This window comes from Ailuropoda melanoleuca, chromosome 2 (genome assembly GCF_002007445.2).
Source record: "Ailuropoda melanoleuca isolate Jingjing chromosome 2, ASM200744v2, whole genome shotgun sequence".
NCBI classification, from domain to species: domain Eukaryota; kingdom Metazoa; phylum Chordata; class Mammalia; order Carnivora; family Ursidae; genus Ailuropoda; species Ailuropoda melanoleuca.
The window spans coordinates 189868524-189893466 of record NC_048219.1 but is presented as its reverse complement, the minus strand read 5'-3'; the positions used below and the strand labels follow the sequence as shown (position 1 = coordinate 189893466).

The 24943-nt window shown below is 42.8% G+C and overlaps 1 protein-coding gene across 1 annotated transcript in view; it reads left to right on the top strand.

Moving 5' to 3' along the window:
- Nucleotides 1-24943, top strand: part of DNER (delta/notch like EGF repeat containing) — a gene marked incomplete at its 5' end in the record, with an annotated part of 319258 nt that overhangs the window by 177054 nt on the left and 117261 nt on the right. The window contains 1 exon segment of the mRNA XM_034655313.1: nt 15163-15316. Within this exon segment, the coding sequence (XP_034511204.1) occupies nt 15163-15316 (154 nt within the window).

The following is a 24943-nucleotide window of genomic DNA, read 5'->3' as shown; positions in this document are numbered from 1 at the left end:
TGGAATCCGATCACTTCTCTCCGAGCTTGAATATTCTCGTTGATTTTTCAACCAAAGCTTGCTGCTCTATTTTGGGGGTTTCTTTACACATGGAAGATTTGGGGGATTAAAAAAAAGGTACTGTGTTGTGATATGTAAAGTCAGAAGCAGCTGCCAGGTTTGACCTTTGCCTCCAGGGCTCTTTCAGGTTGCCAAAATAAATACAAATGGAAGAAGTATGGGCTTCCATATTTAGATTAGTATAATATCATACCTCCATTTTCTACCGAAAGAACAATTCATTTTACAATTTAATCGAATACACCCCATTAGATGCAGCTTGGTTGAAATTCACAGGTTGGAGACATCAGTTGTGTGGCTGGATCCTGGTAGAAAGGATCTTCCACTTACCACGGCCCTGAGATGTGGACATTTTCTTCACCCAAATTTTTGCATGCAGATATAGAGACTCTCGGGGAGTAGCTTACGTGATTTCAGTAAGGGCTGAAATTTCAAAACGTTATCGTACTTCCAAAGGGACTAACATACAGCTTCATTTCCATCAGTAGGGAGCATGTGAAGGCATCATTTTTGTCACCTAGCTGGAGAGAGAATTCAGGGCGACAGCAAATACCCATGTGTTTGAGGAGAGCCGTCCCTGTACTTGGTCCAGACAATGTCAGTGTGGACTTCCACATTGGTACAGACCATGCTGAGGAAGTATGAGGCTTCATGGCTCTGTGGCAGCTGGTGGACATGGAGGCAGATCAGGGGTCAAGGTCTGACTCTGGTACTTACTGATACTGACTTGCTTAATTCCCCAGAGCCTTATAATCACAACGATGTGCGACTAGCACCTGTGAAAGCCAGTGTTTGAACAGGGAGCCGGGAGGCCATTAAGGCGATGGGCCTTATCCCAATGATGGGAATGATGACAGTGTCCACGTCGCAGAGCCACAGACAGTGTCACATCACAGAGCCGAGGCACATGCAAGACCAGGGCCTAGCACAGATTCCATATAGGTGCTGGAAAGCATCCTAGTGGAATCTGACATGAGATCATTTACGTGGAAGCGTTTTGTAAAGCCCACAAATAAAAGAGGGCGCCTATGATCCCCAGCCGATAAAAATGGCATTTGTTACCTCCATGACCAGCCACCTTCCTGTGGCCCTCGTGGCACCTGGTGCTCCAACCCTGTTATCCTTGGAAGTTTCTGCTTCCACTCATCCTCTTTTGAACTACTCAGGAACGCTTCTGGCCAGCACAATGGGTTTTAATTGATGGTAGTGGAAATCATCTGGGGCTAGACTCATGTTTAACTTCCTTCTCAGAGTTCCAATATTGAAGGATAATTGTTGGGAAAAAGTTGATGCTAGAATTTCTGAATCCAAGTCACCAGCATGTACTCTATACACTAGCATTTTTTGGGGGTTTTGCTTTGTTTTTAAGACTTGTGCTGTAATAAGAGTTGGTGCCGTTGGGCTCTGATAAATGTGCAATTGGCCGTTTGCCTTCCTTCTTACCCATCGTTTTTGAAGTGTGGTTTAGCTACATGTATTTTTAATTTTGCAGTTAAAAAAAATAAAATTGTTGACAAATATCACTTTTAGCCAGAAATACTCATGAATATGTAATTGCTCCCCAAAGAGAACCTTGTTAAAAGGGTCGTCTAAAAAATAAAAACCATAGTTATCAGCCAGCAGTAGTGAGAAGAGAAAAAATTATATTAAAATGTTTAATACGAAGGTCTTTACTTCTGAACCAAAAATTCTTGATTTTTCAAAAAATGCTTTTAACAAATAAAAGTAACTTGACATTGGTTCAGTGTAGCTGCCCGTGCCGTTGGACAGAAGGCAGGGGGCTGGGGCAGGAATGAGGGGGTGTGCGCATCAAGGATGTCTAGGGAGGTCCTTTCAGCCCCAATTTTCTTGACACACCAGTCTGGAGGGATGCCTGGAAGCCTGTTATTTGAGCTTAATTCCTGTGTAATAAAGGCCTGATTTCCTATTTAAATGCAAATTTCCCTAAAATGGTATCACACTAAGGTTTTCTCTGTCATTAAAACTGGAGTAACTTAGTTTCCTGAGGGGTTGGTTTTAGTAGAGGAGAGAATAGCAGATCATTCTAGGTGTTGAATATGAGAACAAGGAGCTGGGTTTGGGAGGTGAGATTTGTTAGCAAATCTGAGCCCTGTGTCTGGTTTTCATTTTTCCCCGGTTTAGACACAGGGGAGGCTGGTGTCCTTTGAGCCCATCGTCCGAGACAGATGTTATGCTAAATACACAAAACTGCTTTTATTTTAGGGGAGCCTGAGTAGCTCTGGAAGCACTCATCTGATGACATAAATGACTTGGAGACCTATTCCTTAGCAAAAGCCCATTTATGTGTCCCCCAGAGAAGATAGGAATTTGGGCCAGCTGATAGGGTTTTTTTTTTTTCCCTTTCCAACATGAGCATCTAAAAATTATAATTAGGAAAATTATTTGAGATTGATTCCTACATTGGGGACTGTCATGTATGGCAGCCTCATGATAAGATGTATCGGCCTGTGTCAGAGCCTATGCACATGAAAGAGGAAGAGAACTTAACGTTGTTGTTGTTTTAAGATTTTATTTATTTGACAGAGAGAGAAAGAGAGCACAAGCAGGAGGGAAGGGCAGAGGGAGAAGCAGACTCCCCGCTGGGCAGGGAGCCCAATGCAGGACTCAATCCCAGGACTCTGGGATCATGACCTGAGCTGAAGGCAGACACTTAACCGACTGAGCCACCCAGATGCCCAAGAACTTAATGGTTTTTTTCCAGCACTTATATGGATCTATGCTTAGCCTAAGGGCTTCCGTACCCCACAGTCCTTTGACGTGGACATTTCATCACAGCATCTGATGATGGGGATCCTGAGGCTCCAGGAAGTTAAGTATGCATTTTCTTTTTTTCCTAAGAAAGAATCAAAATCCAGTGTCCTATTCTAAGAGTCATACGTGCAATAGAAAAGAAACTACCAGCATCAAAATGGTTAAAATATGATATATTGACCAAGAAATTTTGAAAGGAAGATATGAGCAGTGTTCATGTTCCTATATTCAAAATCTGTGTGCAGACTTTTCTTTCTTACTCGGACTTGGGGGATTAAACTATTCCAATGGAAGGGATCATTTCATGTGAATACTGTAGATTAGTAAAAATAGTTTGAAAGCAAGCAAGATTTGTCATGCCTCTGAACTTCAGTAATTCTTTTGGCACCCTGAGTTAGATAGTTTGATGAGCTTTTCCTGGAAATTATTAGAATAATTCTTTTCTAATTATCTTGGAAAAACACAGTTATTAGATATAACCTGCCTTTTGTTCAGGATGAAAATGATGAAAGCAGCAAATGTTTAATGAGATAAGATTTAATTAAAATGAATGATAGGACCTTCCCACCTTTGTTGGTTTTACTTCAATTTGGGTGCCTGTAAATTCAATAAAGTAAGAAATGCATTTGTTAGATCAGGGACTCTGAATAAAATATTGAGGAAATGTTTTTAGTCAAATTCTATGGTCTCAGGGATCATATAATCAAGACAAATCTTTGGGAGTTTAGGTTATGATACCCGATCTTATTTCACCTGTGAAACATTCTTATTTCGAAAGGAGAACAAGGGGCTGAAAAATTGCTTTCCCTCCCATAATGAAGGCTGAACTGATCCCTTAGGCCTTCTCTTCTGGGTTTTGCTTATTTGTTCCCCTTCTCTCTCTTGGATTGGATTTGAGCCTATCCTACAAAACAACCTATAGAGGAGGAAGACAGATGTGAAGATGGAGGCAAAGAAGAATTATAGGTCCGATGGGAAAATCAAGCTAGGCTAGTTGTACATGCACAGAGGAAGACCCTCACACTGCTGAAAACTGGAAGTGGGGCGCACACCCTTTGGTTAGCCGTGGCCCATGACTGTAATTGACCACCTTTGTGAGGAGTCCAACGGGCATGACGAGAAACAGGGAAACAGGGAAGGGGAAGGAGAGAAGAAAGGAGTGTGTCGGGCAGGACACCTGTCATTAAGATGGACATCACACAGCAGGTGGCCTGTCTCCCCATCTCCAGATTTTGGGTGTCAGAGGGTGACAAGGGTCTTGAGTCCTCAATGGCTCATCTATAAAAGGACAAAAGCTGCCACTCAGGACTGACCTAAGGAGAGACCCAGAGCAATCAGTGTTTGAAACAGTCAGGGCAGGGAGCTGGGAGTTCTGACTAAGGGAGTAAATATTGTACCTTTAACGTGGGCCAGATGCAGCCAGCTCCTGTGTGGGCTCCCCAGCTATCTGAGCACTGTGGTTTACTGTTAATGTCGTTTCTTTTAATAGAGGGAAGATGCTAGAATCAGATTATCTAGGCTCACATTTCAACTCTTCCACTTATTAGCCAGCAGACCTTGGTCAATTTACTCATCCTCTCTGTGCCTCAGTTTCCTCAAATATAACACTGGGATAGCAGTAACAATGAGGATAACTGCATTTTGCAAAGCCCTTCTAAGAGCAAGTATTGAGTGTTCAGTAAATGTAGATGATGACGATGGTAGTGGTGATGACAGTGACATAGATGTATTTCTCTAACTAGCTTGTCAATTCCTGGAGCACATGACCTGTGTCTTAAATGTCGCTGTGTGTATATTGCCAACCTCTCCAGAAGGCTGTTGTTCAAAGTATCCTGTAGGATCATGACTTCCTTACAAAAGCATGAAATATTTGTGAAGGACTAAAAGCAGCATTTGAGGAAGATTGCTCCGAAAATAGTTGGAGGAATAAACCAGAGAGGGTGCATATCTGTCCTGGGCTGATCTGGCAAAACTCACATGTTGACTCCCTCACCCCTATGACCTAAGAATAGGACTGTACTGGGAGATTGGGCCTTTAAAGAGACAATCAAGGGGCACCTGGGTGGCTCAGTTGGTTAAGTGCTGGACTCTTGATTTCGGCTCAGGTCATGATCTCAGGGTCATGAGATCAAGCCCTACGTTGGGCTCTGTGCTCAGTGTGGAGTCTGCTTGAGATGATCTCCCTCTCTTTACCCTTCCCCCCTGCTTGTGCCCTCTCTAAATATATAAATAAATAAATAAAATCTTAAAAAAAAAGAGATAGTCAAGGTGAGACAAGGTCATATGGGTGGGGCCCTCATCCAAGGTGATTGGCGTCCTTACAAGAAGAAGAGAGTAGGACACAGACCATCACTAAGGAAAAGGTTTGTGGAGACACAGGGAGGAGGTAGCCATCCATGAGCAGGGAGAGGGGCCTCCAAAGAAACCAACCCTGCTGACACCTGAGTTTTGATTTTTCCTGTGTTTAGAGTGTGAGAGAGTAGGCTTCTGTTGTTCGAGCCTCCCAGTCTGTGGTCCTGTGTTATGGCAGCCTGAGCACAGGGATGCGGTGAGAATAGGAAAGAAACCCGTGAGGGGTTTGTTTGCAGCCCAGGGAGGCATGCAGTCAGTTGCAGGAGGAGAGGGGTAGTGGGGACTTGTGGCCTCTATGGGACTGAAACTGAGGTGCCTGAGATCTAAGATTTCAAGAGGCCTTTGGAAGCCAGCCCCTTCAAATTCCAAATCAGCGCATGAATGCTTCCATCATCCCCCTTCTCAGAATGGTGTTCGAACCCCACCCCTCCTACTTTGTAACTCGATTCCTTGCATTTCCAAATATCTTAAATTGTAAGAAATGTCTTTGCAAGGAGACTAAAACCACCTCCCACTGTTTCTGACTAGCTGTGTGACCTTGAGCAAGGTACTTAAGTCTCTGAACTGTTTCTTCCTTGGTGAAATAGAAAAATCATTCTGATCTTGCAAGACTGTTGGGAGGATTAAGCAGATCTTCAGAATGGTACTTAGCATATGGCGGGGCCTTTCTTCAATAAATGGTGGTTGGGTACCTGCCCCGTCCCCACTGGCTTCCCATCTTTAGAAGAATTTACCACTGGTTCATTATCTTTGCTTTACACTTAAAAATGTAACTCAGGGATGTCTGGATGGCTCAGTTGGTTAAGCGTCTACCTTCGGCTCAAGTCATGATCCTGGCATCCTGGGATCGAGCCCCATGTCGTGCTCCTTGCTCAGTGGGGAGCCTGCTTCTCCCTCTCCTCCCTGCTCGTGCTCTCTCTCACTATCTGTCTCTCTCTCTCAAATAAATAAATAAAATCTTTAAAAAAATGTAACTTAAAGTGGGTTTTCCATCTGAGGTAGCTTGAGGAAGATGGTAGGAAAGGTCTTTATTCTTCAGTAAGTCCCTCTCATCAATAATTTATACATCAAAGTGTCCATTTTATTAAAGCTTTTTCTTTACCATTTTCTTTTCATGTAGCAAAGGAAATAAGAAGGAGACTAAATGGAATTTTAAAATAAGAAATTAGAATGGTATGTCATTTACTTATTGGATCAGGTTGGTTTTTTTAATAGGGAAATTCAATAAAAGATGAATTTTCAGTGACGTTCATTTTTTTTTAAGTCAAACTTTACTTTTGCTAATGGATTAGCACTTTTTATCAAATAAATACACAGATACTGGTGAACTGAAGATCCAGGCTGATTACATGGAAATCTTATGCCTAATTATGGCCGTGCTCAGCATGCCGAGAACACAGAAGTTGCCAGGATATGGTTAGAAACTACTTTTGAATGTCTCCATTCTGCCAATCCATATATCCACTTTGAGAGAGAAAGCCTTTTACAAAATTTCCTGAACGACATTTACTTTCTTCTCCCTTGAGGAATAGAGTAAACTTCAGTGTCCTTTGGAGGGAAAGACCAGGGTTCATTTCTTATTGCTCCTGTATTTCAGATTTTAACATTTAAGCCAAAGAAATGAATTCTAGGAATGCATGAATGTCAAGTTTTGAATTTCATGTTCAGATGATCTGCATGTTTTCTAAGCCTCTGTTTTTCTTTTTAAATAAGCTGCTGTGTTTGCAATTAATGAATCCAAATAGAAGAGGATAGTGTGTTTAAAAATAAGATTTTGAGCTATAAGCAATGTGAGGTTGTTGTTTAAATTCCATGTGTAGTGAATGAACAGTAAGACCCAGCCAACAGACAAGAATTTAAAAAATGTAATTCATAATGAGTTTTCCTTTGAGGTAATTTACTGTGTTCCCAGCAGGGGGCAAAACTTTGTCTCTGCGGTTGGGCTCCAGGGGTCCCTGTGTGGCCTGGGCTCAGGAAGAGGCATGTGTAGGGATTTTCACATCATAATAAGAATTCTCAGCTACTCTCTTAAATTTTATATCCAAATAACCATTTTTGTCTCTTGAATTACCAAATCTATGTTCTTAGTAAAAGGCTAAATTCTACCTGTCTAAAAGACCATGATAGATTGGTCTTCCGACCCATTAGTTATAGCTCACCTATGCTGAATCAAATGAACATGTGTGCTGTGATGACTGCTTTTTATCTAGGTTTCAGTGTCTGTCAGTGGTACAGGATTTTTGTCCCCTTAGTGCCTGCGGTTCTTGGTTATGCCACTCGAAGGATGAAGAGGTAGACCAGATAAAGAGTGGTGGGCAGCAAAGCGAAGTGTATTGAGCATGAGTATAAAGCTCCCCGAGAGGGAGGGGGGGTTCTGAGAGGGTTGCCCCCCGAGTTTCTAAGTTTAGGGGTTTTTATGAGCTCTTTTGTGGAACTACGTTCAGCAATCAGGGTGTGCTGAGTCGTGCCAATCAGGGCTTTGGGCACGTATCTGTCTACCTATTAGGTTAATGTATCTGAGCTGATGGACTTTTTTTGCTGACATCCGGGAGCTTATGCCTGTGATATTAACAAATGCTTTGTGGTTAATTGCCTTACTTTAGGACGTTTTGCAGAAGTCAGTGTGGTCCTGTCTAAGCTACAATACAGGTGCCTGACTACCTACCTGTGCAACTAACTCCTACCATCAGCTATGAGATTTCAGACCTAAAGGACCACCCAGCCAGGTTCCTAGGAGCTGGAATAATAGGTCCTTGGCTGAGGATTGCCAGGACGAGGCTTGTGTCGCTTCCCATCTCCACAGATTCAGAGTCAGTGTGTTTTGGGGTGATGGGACAGCTTAGGCTGGAATCTGAGCGATCCTGCTTTGTTGCATGAGACAATGGGGACTCACTGCCTTCTTTTCCTAAAGTCCACTTAAGACAATGTAACTCTTAGCAAAAGTGTCTGCAGAAAGCCCCTGCTTGGGCAATCGTCTTCATGAACAGTTGCACTTGGAGCTCCCCCATTAACAAAGAGCAAAAAGATTCCAGAACTTTCGATTGCTAGGAAACAGAGTCTACGTCTTGACCCTGCTGGTATCTAGAGAACTTGCTTAGAGAAGTCTCCTGAACTTTTCCCCATAGGCTCTGTAAGCAGGAATTGCTCTCCTCTCCGAGGTCTGGGCTGCGTGTGCCCTGCTTGTGACCTCAGCGTGCTGGGGAAGCTGAGAGGCAGCCAAGCCTTCCCCTGGCACAGAAATGGCTGAGCTTCACGAAGACTCTGCTGTTTAGAGGGAACTATGCTCAGTTACATGATTTGTGTTGTCCACCGGAGAAAACAAGCAGTCAGTCCTCTAGGGCAAGCAGGGCTTTTCCTGGCACTGGGATATGAAAGAAGTTTCTGGTGTGGGACTTCACATCGAGGGAGGCTCAGTGACATGCACACAAGGTTCTCTACAACATCCCTGCCATAAAGTCAATAGCAGATTCCACAGGGAGGAGCTGGACACAGGATGCTGAGTGCGATTCTCATTTTTCAAAGTCTTATCTTTCCTTCCTTGGGACTTAGCCAGACGCTTAAAATAAAAACAACAGACTTTCTTATTGTGGAAAATTTCAAGCATATATCAAAGTGAGAGTAATTTGGCAAACCACCATGTCTGTGTCACCTATCTCCAGCAATTATCAATTCATTAGCTGGAGTTTGACCTTGCAGATGTTCATATGGTGAACTACGAATAGCCCAGATGTCGTTTGGAACCGGGCTGGCCCCTGGTGGAAACGGAAATTGCCCCGAAAGTCCTTTAGCCAGGAGCGGCTCAGATAATTTCCTTTCCCTTTTCAGAGGTTTAGGGACCTGTTACTCACCTTTGGGCTTGGGAATTGCCCTCCAAATTCTGTTCCAGTGTCCCCTTTAGTAAGAATATGTGGATGAAGAATGTGTAAGTGACTGTGAGGCTGTCTTAGCGAAACACGAGTTCCTCAGGGCTAGACCGGGAAGTGGGGAAGAGGAGCCCTTACCTGCACAGGGCTCGCCTTGGACCCCTTGCCTTCAAGCCGCCCCTTATGAAGTCAGCTTAATTCAACGAACGCGAACACTCGAGCATCTATTATGTACGCGTAACTAAAGTCCCGGGCATTAAGGACCTCCAGTCCCGGCGAAAAATCGTCCATTCGAAGTTTTCAAGTCTGTTCAGGAACGATTAGGCCCTTTATGTACAGGCGCTTCTTTCAACCCTCAGGAAGGATATTTTTACTCTATTTTGAAACCTTACTTGACTACATTTGGTATTATTCTTAAGACTAAAAGAAATTAGAATCAATGAACCAAAAGGATAGTCGGCGATGCCAGTAAGGAAGGCAGCCAGACGGCAAGAGAGGAGGGAGACGAACCACACAGTCTGCAGCAAGAGCCAAAATACTGCAGTTGTCGGGCTTGTTTTAGAGTCGGGGTGACAGGCGCCCCACGTGCGTCTTTGGCACACAGACCAACATGGTGACGGTAGGACAATATTCAGCTCTGCGTGGGAAGAGTTTAGAATTGATGATCCAGATTTAAGCCTTGACCTTATCCTTGCTGGCTGGGACACCTTCCAAAATGTATCTGACCTCCCTGTGGAGTCTGTTCTCAATTCCTAAAATGGATGTGATAACAGCCACCTGACAGATGTGGGGACAATTAATGATATAATTCAACGTCAGCAAGCTCTATAAACAACGAGAGTCAGTGTCCAGTCAGCTGGGACTTTTATGTTCATACTGATGTCACAGGGACACCAACCAGAGATAAATGTATTTTCTGTATACTTTGTTTAAGGGAGAGAGTAAGATAGAATGGATGAATTCTGACCCTGAAAGAGAGAAATAAAGCTCTTCAGAAAATGTGTCTCAGTGGGATGATCTGTTCATGACCATTAGGCTTTACTGAGAAGCGACAGGTGCAGAGAATGAAACAGAAAAAGTGAGATGGGCCAGATTGTAAAGGGCCTTGCCGTGCTGGGGAATTTGGACTTACTTATCACACATTTGACTCCATATTTCATAAAGTATTGAAATATTAAAAAGTACAAAAACATAAGTCACAGTCAGAGAAGAGATAAATTAGAATGCAACATCCAAGCTGGGAAAAGGACACAGCCATCGAGGTCACAGAGCTCGAGGTGGCTGTTGAAGTTGAACTCCAGTAGACACTGAGCAGGCTGCAGCCAAATCAAAAAGGAGAAAAAAAAAAAGGGCAGTCACATGATCTGCATTGTTCACTAGGACAAAACATCAGCTCTCACCACTAGCAGAACTTTTACTGGCACTTAACTGAGTGACTTTTCTTGGGGAGGACTTTATAAAGGAGGCACAAAATGTGTGGCATAGAATGTTCTCACCAGCATCCTTACAGTAAACACAATAGGAGGGTTAATGGGCTTGTTTCTTATAGGGCCCCAGTTTTCCCCCTCCCGAATTTCTTTTTCCCCATGGCATTCATCCCCTCATTTACTCCACTGTTTACCTGTTCATTTCATTTACCGTTAGCCACCTACACTAAATTATCATTCCTAAGAGACAGGCTTGTTCATTTTTGTGTTTCCAGGTCCTAGAACCGTGCCTGGCACACAGTAGGTGTTCAGTCAATATTTGTCATATGGGTGAACAAATGAATACAGGTGTGACTGAAACTTTTAAAACCTGCAGCTTTTCAAAGGGAGCTTCCTACCACCGAGAAAGTTCCATTAATGTACAAATGGAATGTTTGACTTCAAGTTGTTGGGGAAAATTGAGATTCTGCATTGGGTTTTAAGATTAATCTCTGAGGGTCACTTTTCATTTTAATTAAAAAATACTTTTACATGTAAATATACAATAATTTTGCCAAGAAATATACTTCTGTAATTTAGCTGAGCTACCAATTTTATTTTTAAGATTTGTTTATTTATTTTAAAGAAAGAGTGAGCATGCGAGCTCGGGGCGGGGTGGGGGGGTGCACAGGGAGGGGCAGAGCCAACTGTGTGCTGAGCGGGGAGCCTGAAGTGAGCTTGATCTGTCGACCCTGATGATGAGGGAACAGAAGGCAAGCTGAGGACAAAACAGAAACTGACACCCTGCAACCCCCGCCCCCCATGGGGTGTATGTAACCTTCCTCAGGCACTCCTGGTTGCCCTAAAGGAAAAAGAAATAGTTAATTTATAGAGACCATAATCCTGCAAGACTGGAGTCTCCCTCCGTTTACAAATGTCTTAGCAGTCTACAAGAACAAAAGCATTTCTATCAATAACCTAGCTTCCAGAAGGGAATGTAAATACAATTAAATGTCTTTATAATCTGCAGCCTCCAGGAAGTTCCCAGCTATCTTCATGTTAATGCCTTACTAGAGGGGTAAACAACCTTAACTTGACAATAACAAGGCCTCTAGTATCCAGTGAGTCTTCTTTAACATATGAAAGTACTCTCTTGAAACCTCCCTTTTTCCTTACCTCCCCCAACCCCATGGTATATAATCAGACACCCCTTACAACCTTGGAATAGCCGCTCTTTCTGCCCACGGGTCCTGTCCCCATGCTTTAATAAACCACCATTTTGCACCAAAGACGTCCCAAGAATTCTTTCTTGCTCATCGACTCCAGATTCCACCCCACTGAACTTCACCTATATTCCAAATCCACATCACTGAGATCACGGCCTGAGCCAAAAATCAAGAGTCAGACACTCAACCAACTGAGCCACCCAGGCACCCCTCTAAGCTACTAATTTTAAGTAAATCCGTTTTGTCTTTTAGGCTGGTTAAGTCAATTGGACCTAGATTAGTGCTGGGTTAAACTTAAGGTTGATATAACAGTTAACAACTTCCAGTGATAACAGTTTTCCTCAACAAAGATGCTAACAACATAGCTTCCTGGTAAATATTCATGGCTTCTTACAAATCGCTCCTTGAAACTATTAAAACAAACATTTTAATATTGTAGGAAAGCTCTTGTTCTTAGAAAATAGACTTAGGAGGAAATCTAACTTTATGGACCATATGATATAGAATACATAAAAACTTAACTAGAATTTTATGGTCATGGGTATGCAAACATTTGTTAATCTTCTTCCTTATCCATCAATCAAAGTTTAAGAATCAATTCAGTGTTTTGCTTGGTCAATAACAATTGTTTCAACAGTTTCTTAAAGTTTCTTTCAACCTTCCGGCGTAAAACAAAGCAAAACAAAATGTGTGGCTTCTGTTTTAGTTTTAAATTCAATCAAAGCTAACTTGAAGATATTTGATTTGGGGTTTTTAATAATTTATTTCCACAAGCAACATATTTTCCATGAGACATAACAGATGAATTATATGCAAAATGTATTCCCCAAATGCTAAAGAAATTGATCTGCAATAGGCATTGCTGGATACAAACCAAGTAAATTTCAGAGGACAGCTGCCGCAAATAATGACACAGTAATTTATTATGATGCTGAGGCCCATTTTGGAATTGTATGTACCCTGCAGGCAGTGTTTACATTTCAAAAGCAGTCACAAATCTGCAGATGCACAAAGGGCTCCAGACACGTCCTTGCAAATATCAAAGGTGTGCTCTGTTGCACATTTCAACAAGGGCGAGATTTTCCTTAAAAGATAATTCTAGAGAAAGAGTTTCCTATTTAAAGAGCTGTTTTTCTAATAGCCTTGATGCAGTTTCTCCCAGCTTTGAACTACAAGGTCCCTGCAAACACACACAAAGGGAAAAAAAAACCCTCACAGTATCATGAAAAAGCAGATAGGGAGTCAGCTATTGCCAGCAGGTGGAGGGAATTTCCGTTTGCCACAAAGAGGTGGGAGAGAGAGGATGGAAATAGAAGGCAGAAAATTTAACTCAAACTTAAGAAAAGCCATTGCTTTTATTCCACTTGTTTGAGTTTCTAAGATATAATTGAAGAATAAGATGAGAGATAAATGAAGAATTGAAGAACACACCTAAGAAGACTTGATTATGCAGATTATGAGGGTTTCTCCCCTTCCCTTAACAAAACAAAACATATTCAGTTAACAGAAGAAACGCACCTACACAAAATCTGGCAGTTTGGTAGAGCTCAATGTCGAGTTTGACGGGTCCCTTGCGTGGTTGCTGAGGTCAGGGGTCCATCTACTCCTGGTTTAGTCACTTTTGGCAAGGGGCATCATAGTATAAACTATGATCTCATGTGCAAGGGACAGTTTTTCTTAGAAAAGTTGTCTGTCCGGGACGGGGCAAGTACAGATGCATAGCTACAGATAGAATGCGTCCGTAATACGATTTTGCATAATGCCTCTGTGGGTGTTCCAGGAATGCAAGGTTGAGTGAGGACAGGGCTTCTAAACATTCACGTATCGCTAGGTCAAAGACAGAAAGAAATAGATTATTGTTTCCCAAGAAACTAAAATAGCATTTGATTAAAATTCAGTCCTCGTTCCAGCTTACTAGTTAGTGATAAATTCTACAGATCTCCCTTTGAAATCAAGCTTACTCTAGAAAAGCAATGCAACCATGAGGGCTGGAGAAGGGAGGGGGAATGTTATCCTTATTTGCAATTGATATGCAATTTCGGAGGGGGGGAGTTGTTTTATCTAGAAAATTCAAGAGAATCAATTAAAAATGCTGACCTGTAATGAGGGCTCAATGTGATGACCAGTAATAGAACTCTAGCATTTTGTGCACCTGTCATAATCGCTAGCAAGTATGATGGATATTACAAGAAAAGATGAGGAAAATATTTTGTAGCTCATTAACAATAGCTACAAAAAATCTAAATATTCAGTAGTACATTTATCAAGAAATGGACAAGAACTATTAAGCTTGATTGAGATACAAAAAAAAAAAATTTAAAGAGAAGAATGGAGAACCCTTTTCTCTTCCAGGAGGAAGGGCAACATGCTGTGTTTACAGGTCAGGGTCCTGGGTGGGGATTTTGAGTTAACAACATCTGGAGTAGAGGCGGAGATTCTCTCTCTGAGATTAGAGGCAGGGGACTGGGGCTGGAGAGAGGGAAGTGGGAGGAAGGGTAGGATGGGGAGAAGTTGTGGGTGGGGCTTTGGACTTTAGGGATTTGAACACCTGCCTGATGTGGAGGCTTGGGGAGTGCTGAGAACGTGCATTCTTCTGTTTTGTTTTGATTTTTTTAAGTGTGAAGTTTTGTTTATGCCATTCTCCTTTGTTTCCTCCACATCCCTCTTCATGAAGATCTGCGATATCAGCCTACATTGCTTCACGCTTCACACAGGGTTTGGGGCCAGATTAGTGCCCCCCGCCCAGGGTCACCACCCTCAGGCATTACGGTGTGAGAAAGAACAGAAAGGCTCAGTCGTATTTGGATTTGGCAACTATCTCAGGAATGAAGCTTCCAACCAAATGCAACGCTCTGGGTCTGAGTTATGGTCTTTTACTGAGAGAACAGGAATACCATGAACCAAACAAGACGTTTACTTGAACTCTACTCTTTTTGTTTTCCCTTGCACTCAGTTCGTCTGCATAGCTGTACATTGACATTGAGGCTGATTTACACGGTGATTCAGTAAATTCTGTCGATGCTCTGGAAGGTGGTCAGAGCAGGGCATTTGAGGAGACTTTGTTACAAGTGCTCTCTATGTTGCAGGATCTTGGTTGGCATGACGTCTCCTTTAGTGGCTGGAGCACAGTATATCAGCTCTAGCAAAATGGTCCTTTCCGTGGCAGGTCAGCAAAACTTCATTTTTGCTTAAAACACAGCCATCTTTTCCACTTTTTATTTTAGTAAGATGGAAAGTGGTTGGGGTAAATATCAATAAAGAAAGAATGAGGAAAATAAATGTTTGAGATTAAACTATAAAGAAATACACACCATTTCTCCCAAAGCTATGATTTTAATCAGATCAAAATATAAATGATGTGATTAAAGCATTCAGTATTGGTATGATTACAAAAAGGAGCGGTGCTTTTGAACTTTGAGACTCGCAGCCAAAGCATACATCTTAGAGGACTCGTGTAACGTACATCGTATGTTTGTGTTTTAGGCAACTTTTTCCTGTAGTTGTGACGAGCAGTACGTGGGTACCTTCTGTGAAGAATTTGATGCCTGCCAGCGGAAGCCCTGTCAGAACAATGCCAGCTGTGTGGATGTAAATGAAAAGCAAGATGGGAGCAATTTCACCTGCGTCTGCCTTGCAGGTATGATTTCCATAGATTAGTTATAATACATCTCTGTATAGAAGATACTCTTACTAAGTAAGGGGGGCTAAGTGATACATTGTCCAGCTGCTAGACAAGGCCACTTTAAGATCGCATTTGATTCTCTCAGTCTGTGCTTCCTAGGCCTGGGAATGGAAGAGGGAAATCCACATGGGGATAGACATCCTGTTCCTTGGCTGGCTTTCTGACATTAGGATGCTTCTGTCTTAGCGGTCCACCATTTTTGTTCTGGGATAATGATATGCTTGCTCAAATAGGGGTCTGGACATTTCGGAAACAGTTCTGCAAATATGTACTGTGTGTGGACTGGGACTGTGCTGGGTGATTATGCACCATAACAAGAAAAATCCAGGATAATCCGTGAGGTTGCTATGTAAAGCCACCTCATCTTCCCATTTTTGTTAATTTCCTTTTGTTTGTGTATGATCATTAGGCCAAGTTCTTGGTACATTGCTCTCCACAATGGGGAAGGTCTTCAACATTCCTTGATCAGTATGGGGAACTGGTGGGTATTACATGAGACTTTTGAATCCTTGGAGCCCAATGGGTAACCAGTAGGAGAGCGCAAGCCAGTGTCCCCAGACATCTGTGTTCTGCAGTCATCTTAATTGACTTACTGCTCAGCCAACTTGATCGTTAACCCTCAAGGAGCAGGGAGGGCATTTACCAGCGAACATTCCGATACAGCTGTTTCGATGCAGCTTAAAAGTAAACATCAAATTCCTCCTTTTTTTTTTTTTAACACCATCAAATAGCATATAAAACTGGCATCACCTTTCCTTTTCTGTCTTGTTCTGTTGCCAACATCTGCCTCTGGGTGGGGATTCACAGTGAGGTAGGAGTTGGGGAAGGGCAGAGAGATGGAGTGAAGGGGCAGCTGGAGTGACGAAGTGTTCATTATAAGAAACAGGGCCCAGTGCTGCAAAAGTTTATAGACAAAAAAGTGAACTTAACTCATCTCTCCCAACCCAAAGCATCAATCATGGGGATAGGTTAATAATCTGGTAGATTCTTTCCAGATTTTTTTTTGTCTGTGTGTGTGTGTGTGTCTTTCTCTTGCACATCAGATGATTAGGTATTTTTCTATATGCTTCTTTAAAAGAAGTGATTATTGTATACATACTGTTCTATAACTTGCTTTATTCCATGTATATTTACCAGTAGATCGTAGACAACCTTTCATGTCAATATGTATGGATTTGCCTCATTCATTTTAACAATTTTATAGTGTGTCTCCTAAACTTGTATCTCCAGGTCAGACTTCCTCCAAACTCACTGACCCACTGCTTACTTGGTATCCGCATTTGGATGTCCCAGGCCACCTTAAGCTCTGCCATTTGCAAAACCAAGCTCATTGTGTCCCCATTCCACTCTGCTCAGCTTCCAGTGTTCCTTCTGTTGCTATAAGCCAGACATTTGCAAGTCAGCCAAGGGGCCTCCCTCTCCCTCTCTGTCCACACCCCTTCCATCTCCAGGTGTTCTCCATTTTACCACCTAGAGACCTCTCAAATCCGGCACCCTCTCTGCAGCCCCACTGCTGCCACCCCTAGGCTAGCTGCCTCTGGCCCTTGTCTGTGCTGCTGAGGTCACCTCCCACTGCTTGTCCATGCAGTCCTGACTGTGCTGCATGCTGAACCAGAGTGATCGTGCCAAAATGGGCCCCCGCTTTTGTCCCCAAACCCCCCCTTCTCCACTGGTGGCAGGTGATCATTTTCCTATGCAGATCTGATGTGGTTGTCTTCCTGCTTAAGTCCCTTCTTCCCATTGCTCTTTGGTCTGTGATCTGTCGCTCGCCCACCTTTCCAGCCCCATCTCACCCCACTGCCCACCTTGCTCTGGGCCTGGCCACCTTGGCCTTTCATGTCCCTGACAGCCGGAGTGAGCACCTTCTGCTGTGGGGCCCACCTCTCTTCTTTGTGCCTGGATGGCTCTTCCTCCTGCCTTCCTTTGGCCTGGGGAGCTCCCCCAGGTTTTTGTTTCAGACCTCTGTGAAATGCCCCCTCTCCTCGGAAAGTCTCACTAAATGCTGCAAGCTAGTCTCCCCGCCTTTTCCTCTTTCATTAACTGTGTGCTCCTTCCCTTGACAGCCTTCATCTGTTTTCAGTATGCATTTACATGTGTGATCTTTTGATTACCGCCTGTTTTCTCCACCAGCATTAACCTCATGGGAGGGGGCCTGAATCAGTTTGGCTCATTGCTGTATCCTGCAGGGTCTGACAAATCATGGGCACTCACTCAAGGTGTTGATAAGGTGAATTAATGAAAGCATATGAACATGGCCTCATGTTTTAAACCATTCCTCTAGTGATGGATCTTTAAGATGTTTTCAATTTCTCTTTTATAAATAATGTCAGAACAAATAAAGAACCTTCTGTGAATAGTCTCAGTCCGGTCAGTGGGCATAGCTTGTCACTGTTTGGACTGAAATGATTTCAGTTTGATATTTTACCCAAGTTTCTTCTCAAAGGGCATTTCTCCATTTTATTAAAGGAATTCCTGTGCACAGAATTGGAATGGTTATAACGCATGGTTGGTAACACTCTCTCATTTTGTCCATAGCCTGCTTTTCTATATTTACTTAGCTCTTTTAATAATGTAACAATCACTGGTGAAACCAACATCAAAACCAGAAGTTCAACTCCATAACTAATCATACAGTCTCCTCATTAACCCATCCCTTGACCTCCCCTCCCCACCTGGTCCCTCTGAATCTTGAGTTGATCAGCCCTTTGTTTTCCTTTTTATAAAGTTTTAATATTTACCTGTTTTTATAGAAGCATTCAGTTTTGCTTTAATTCTTTCAATTTATAAAAGCAGGAGCACGTGTGAATCCTGTTACAGTGTCGTACATGTCATTCTCTGGAGCTTGCTTTTTTCATGAGATGGATCCATATTGTTTGGACGCTGTATAAAATTCCACTCATCTACGCCCCCGTGGGCATTTGTGTATGTGTCTTCTTCGTGCATGTATTAGAAACTGTTTTAGGTATCCACCTAGGAGTGGAATTGCTGGAACATAGGATGTGTAATTGATCACTTATAGGAGGCCATGCCAGACTCTTCCGAAGTGGTCGCACTAATATGTACTCCCACATGTGATGCATAACTGGTTTTATGAACTCATAACCCCTTCAATATTTTATCGTGTCAGAAGTTTTAATTTTTGCTAACTGAACGGGTGTAATAAGGTGTCTCATGAGGGTTTCTAGGCTTTGCGGGTCAGCCGTGACACTGAACTCCTCTGCGTGTGTTTATTAGCCATATGTGTCTTTTCTATAAAATACTGTTTTTTTTTTTTTTCTATCTCTTGCTCCTGCGTATGTGTGTGTGTGTTCTTGTTGGTTACTAAGAGTCCTTTGTTTCTTTTTGATACTAATCACTTGTCAGTTGTATGAATTGCAAGTATTTTCTCCAAGTTTGTAAGTTGTCTTTTCACTTTTAAGGGTTCTTTGGATGAATGGACATTCTTATTATGTTTTGTGAACTTTACCTCTCTAGTTACTACATTTTATAGCCCATTTAAGAAAATATTTATTTGCCTGAAAAGCTAAAAGATATTAACCTACGTTTTCCACTAAGCATTTAAAATTTTTTTTGCCAGCCTTTAATTTATGAATTTTGTTTTTGTATATGTTGTTTGAGATAGGGATCTAATTTCATATTTACTAAAATTTTATTTTTCTTCTTCGAAAACACCCCATTTGTGTAAATATAGAGTATGTGAAACTTTATACTGTATCCCCCCTTCTACAGAGCTACCGACAGAATCAGGAATGACTGGATGCCTAATACACTTGTAACTGTGCTGACTCTCAGGCATTTCTGTGCTGTCATGGTTTAACCATTGATTTGAAGTTTTCAGAAGGATAAGTAATTACTTTTTGCTTCGTAGTGGGGAAGAGGATTTCACCTTTATCATCTAAGACAACTTAACATCTTCCATGTCAATAGCACATCCTGGCTAGTTGGCACGTATAGTATACAGGATATTCCTTGGACTTCTAATATAGCAATAACAATAAAAAATACTTTGACTCTCAATTGGCATCAGGGCCAGAGAGTTGCATTATAAGAATATGGATTTTGATAATTCTACTTAGACTCAGGGACAGTTTGGTGATTGCCAGTAAACTCATCAGGAACCCAAGAGATGGCAGGCAAATCGATCTTGATTTACAAAATGATCATCTTTTTTTTTTCTTCTATTAGAACAACAAAACTATCTGGGGCACCTGGGTGGCTCAGTCCTTAAGTGTCTGCCTTTGGCTCAGGGCATGATCCCGGCAGTCTGGGATCGAGCCCCCCATTAGGCTCCTCCGCTGGGAGCCTGCTTCTTCCTCTCCCACTCTCCCTGCTTGTGTTCCCTTCTCTCGCTGGCTGTCTCTCTCTCTGTCAAATAAATAAATAAAATCTTAAAAAAAAACAATAAAACTATCTTATAACACATTTATAAATCATAGCAAATTATGGTTTAATAAGCTATTTCTAATGGTTGCCCATTTTTCCTGAATATCACACATTTAAAACTTCCCAATTTTCAAGAAACAATATACATTTTTAATATAGATACAGATACCTTTGTGCATTGGTCACAGTTTAAACAACGTTAAAAAATAGTATAAACAATCTGCGCTGACATTTGCATCATGTAGTTCTCTGATCTGCTTCAAAGGCATGTGGTTTGCTTGGAGTTTTCCACTTGTGAGAACATCCGTCCACCGAGAAGTTCTTTCTAGAACCATAGCGGCTACCTCAGTCTCTCCTGTTGTCCTTGAATCTGCAGCGACTCGCCTTCTGTTCCCTGAGGTGGCCTCGCGTGGGCTGGGGTCTCTCCACTGTCCTGCCCCTGTCAGGGTCTCCCCGACTCCCAGCAACTTCCCTTCCTCGCCTTTTGCGGAGCTGGGTCTGTGCACTTCCCTTCCCCATGGCCTCCATTCGTCCTCATGCCCTAGAACGATCCTAATCCCAGCTAGAAGAGACTTACCCTTTCGGGTACCCTGGCTCCCTCTCTCTTTGCTCGTCTACTTTCTGACTTCTTCCTGCTGTTCTCTTAAGCAGGGTTCTACCTTCTGGGTTCTCATTCCCTGTAGGACAAGCCCCTCCCCCTTCTAGCTTCTAGCTCTGCCTCTCAATAAGCCGCTCCCTGCAATCAGCGCATGTGCGCGCCACACACACACGCACACACACACACGCGCACAGAGCTACTGTTTATTCAGTGTTTACCACATGCCAGGCCTGTGCTAAGTGCTTTCCAAGGTTGCGCTTAGAACAATCTCTGAGTTCAGCAGTCTTAATTATACCTATTTCATAGATGAGAAAACTGAGGGATGGGGAAGTTTGTAGCTTGGCCAAGAATATTAGGGTAACACTTGACGGTACTGCAATAATACGTCAATCGCCAAACCTCGGTGGCTCCCAAGAAAAGTTTATTTTCTGTCATTTCATAGTCTGAGGAAGGCACGTCGCTCCAGGTGGTCACTCAGGGATCTAGGTCTGTTTGTACAGGGAAGGGGCCCCTGGCCGGAGGTGGCCTTCATAGTCACTGCTGAGGGGACAGGGAGCTGGAGAATGCAATGTTCTGAGAGCAGTGCCTGGAAGCATCTTCTGTCACTCCCACCATGTGCCGTTGGCCAGAATTCAGTCCCTTAGTCCCTGGAGGCTTTGACTAGGTCAAGGAGAAAACAGGGTGAACACTTGCATGCCCCCACCATTAACCATCGGAGCTGGGATTTGATCCCTGGCCCTCTGCCTGCCTCCAAAGCCCATGCCCTTGAGCGTCTTGCTGAGTACTTTCCTGGCACAAATGTGTGACCCATGAGCATGTCATTCTTATAAGTTTTTCATATCAAACAGGTCTCTTCTTAAGAAATATTACACAATTTTGTCAAAAAAAAAAAAGCTGGTATCTTGAAATGAGGAGTTTTCTTTAATTTAGCTCTGAACATCCTCAAAAAAACNATTCTTATAAGTTTTTCATATCAAACAGGTCTCTTCTTAAGAAATATTACACAATTTTGTCAAAAAAAAAAAGCTGGTATCTTGAAATGAGGAGTTTTCTTTAATTTAGCTCTGAACATCCTCAAAAAAACGTTTTTTACATAGGAAAACTACATTTCCGTCGTGGAAAAACTATTTACAGGTTAATTTACATCAATTAATTGACCTCTGAAGCCCCAGATACATGCATCAGAACTCTCAAAGAGTATGAAGTGTGCTTTCCTTTAAAAAATGTATCCTGCTGTGTGCTGATTGTTTGACCGTGAGAAATTACTTCCTTTGATGAATGCATGAATTCAAACCAGGTTCTTGTCACCAGAGAACAAAAAGTACCAGCAAAGTCTCTTCTTGGGAGACATTATTGTCTTGATGGAATGTTCATTTCTCTTGAGAAGAGAACATTTCTTGGTAAGTGAAAATATTATCAGCAAAGAAGCATCAGCTCCAAATTTGCTAATATTTTGGTATTTTGCTGTTGGTTCTATGTCAAATGTCCATGTAAATATAATTTTGGGGGGCATAGGTAATCTAGAGATGTATGGATATGGCATATTGGGTGTTGAGGTAAGTAGTAAATTATCTTCTTTAGCTTTCATTTTGATTTTTATTACAAAGAAGCAGGAGATGAGTTTTTAAGTAATAGGACATCAATAAATGTCATATACATTTGTGTACAATCTAAGATGAGTTATAGATTATGGCCAATAAAATTTCTATTTTGGGGGGTAAATCTTTCTGAAGTGTGATTGATAGTTTTCTTGAAACTTTCTTGTAATACTTTGAAAAAGAAGGGTATTGTCAACAGCATCACACACTGCAGGAGGATTTGTAAGACTATTGACTTTGGCAACAGGGTGTGTCCAAGTCACTGGCGGCCTCCAGTTTACGTTGATGAGATATGGATTACTTGGAAGCTCTGAGACATCTCTAAGAGATCACATACAGGGACAGAAGCAAGGGAGGTGCTAGAAGTTGCCAGACACTCTGAAAGACAGCACCGTATTTGGAAATGGTTGGAGCTAGTTGGTTTTTGGTGGCCAGGAAGCTGTGGTCTCCCCTGGTGACACTGGTTGGCCGTGATGAGGTGAATAGGGTTTGGGCCGGATGTGAGAATTAATAAAGACAAGTTTCGTGGCAAACTAATGTGAGAGACAGAGTAAGAAGGGTCTCTTATTTTTAAAATTATAACATAGTATTTAAGAGCACAGGCTCTGCAGGCAGAATGCCCAGATTATAATCATAAATCCCAACCAATTAGACCTTAAACGTGGGCTGTTTTCCCTGTTTGTTTCCCATTCAGCTCCAATGTCATACTGTCTGGTCCAGAACAGGCTTCCTGGAGACCCTGCTTGTTCCCTGAGGTTACATGAGCCCCCGTGCCAGAGTCAGCCTTGTAGTCTAGACCCCAACCCATTAGCCCTGTGATCTAGACCCCTACCCATCTGCCCTGAATACCTATCCCACATGACCACAGCATCTAGAGCCAACAGTCTACACCCTGCTATGTCCTTACCTTTTTCTAGTAGGGCTCCTCGGACGAGTTACACAACCTGTGTGGGCCTGCTTCTTTGCCTCTGCAAGATTACAGCATCCCTCATCATGACTTAGGAATATCATATGAGAACCAAGCTCCTGGTCTGTTCTAGCCCCGTGCCTGGCACATAGTAGGTGCTCAATAAAGATCTGCTGAATGAATGAATGAATGAATGGAGCAAGATGAAATTTTATACAAGGTGCACAGATGTGTAGTAGGGACTCACATCTCTTGCCTCTCCTCCCTGGGCTTCTCCCTGTAGCACACCTTGTGTGTTTTTACCTCCCACATCAGACTGTGGCTGGTCCGAGGGCAGCGACGATTACATTCTATTACTCTTTATTTCTCTGTCCCCTGTCAGTGCCAAGCCCCATGCCTCACATGTTCATAGACACGGACTACATGATTACATTGAAACATAGCCTCTTTAATCAGGATTTATTTTATAAAAGCCTTCTAATTTTGAGAATATAATTTTTCCTCAAAGGAGCTATTACTTTTTCTGAAAAGAATAGCTGTGATAGATCTTCAAAACTGTCACTGCCAAAATATTATTAGCATTGAGCAAAGCATTTTTCAACTTCAGAGCGCTTCATTGTTCCAGCTTATTGGTGATTTCAGCCCATTTAAAAAAAAAACAACAACTCGTCATTTCTGAGGCATAGAGAACGTAGCTTGTGTTCCTGTCCCAGCTCTACCCTTAAACACTGAGTGTTGCTCAAGTAGGCGTCCAGATACCTCTGAGCGGTGAGTTAGAAGCAGGTCACCTCCTCCTGGAGTCCCCTCCTCCTGGAGGCACGTCCTAAGTCGGATTGGCTATAGGTGCCCACGCTTTTTGCAAGTGGCTTAGTTCAGAGGTTCAGAGCTCGTCTCTGGACATGGGGTGTGGAAAGCAGGGATCACCCTGGGAGGCTGAAGGACTTGACCAAGGTCTGCAAGCTTGTGAGAGACACGGGATTTCAGGCCTCTTCACTCTGTGTCCATCTTTGGGTCAGAGTACGTATTCTTCACTGCAACATATCCATGGTTTGTGAATTTTACATTAGTGATGAACAGAGCAGGAGGTGTGGCCCTCTCTGATGGGCTGCGAACACATTGCCCGTGATGCTGTTCACCTGCTCACGGGACCAGCGGTGGTGCCAGCTGGGACCAGGGGACAAACCAGACTGTAACCTGCCGCTCAGGGTTTCAGGCCAGCCCCTTCTGCTTACTAGTCATGTGACCCACCTTTCAGCTCTAGCCTGTCCTCATCTTTAAATAAGGGGCTGTAGGGAGGATCACTCACTCATTCAACAGTTGCTTATTGAGTATCGACTATGTGCCAGGCATTTTCCAGGTGCCAGGAATACATCTGTGATATGGCTAAGTCCCTGTGCTCATGGAGGTCACATTTTAGTGAGGGAGATGAATCAACAATGTGCTTGTGTGTGTGTGTTTGTTTGTGTGTATGTGTGTGTAGTCAAGGGAAAGGGTCAGGCAGTGATAGGTGCAATAAAGAAAAATAAAACGGGTGAAGAGATCAAGAGAAATGGGAGCATGGTTACAGGTAGGGTGGTCAGGTGGAGCTTCCCCGAAGGGAAAGTTCTTGTGTAGAGACCTGAATAAACTGATACACATTGTGAACAATGTGACTATAGGGGAGAATAGCATCTAGGCAGAGGGAATGGCACATGCAAAGGTCCTGAGGCAGGAATACAGGCACAGCGCCTAAAAGTGACTGAGACTTGGTGCTGGGAAGTAAGCTGGACCGGGCCATGGAGGAAGGACAGGGATTTTATCCTGAAGGTGACAGGAAGCTGTTCAAGGGTGTGAAGTGGGACAGGCCATCTGACTTCTCTCTTGGAAGAATCACTCTGGACCCTGGTGAAGAAGAAACATAGGGAGGGCAAATGGGGAAATTAGTCTCCAGGCAAAAGAGAACCAGGGCTTGAGCCCTGTGGTGTGGGCAGTGGTGGAAGTTTGGGTGCGGAATGTATTGAAAGTATTGCTGGTAACACTTGCTTGGGGGGGATGAGTGTGGGGTGTGAGTGGAGGTGGGAGATATGGATGGCTCCAGAGATTTTTTTTTTTATTAA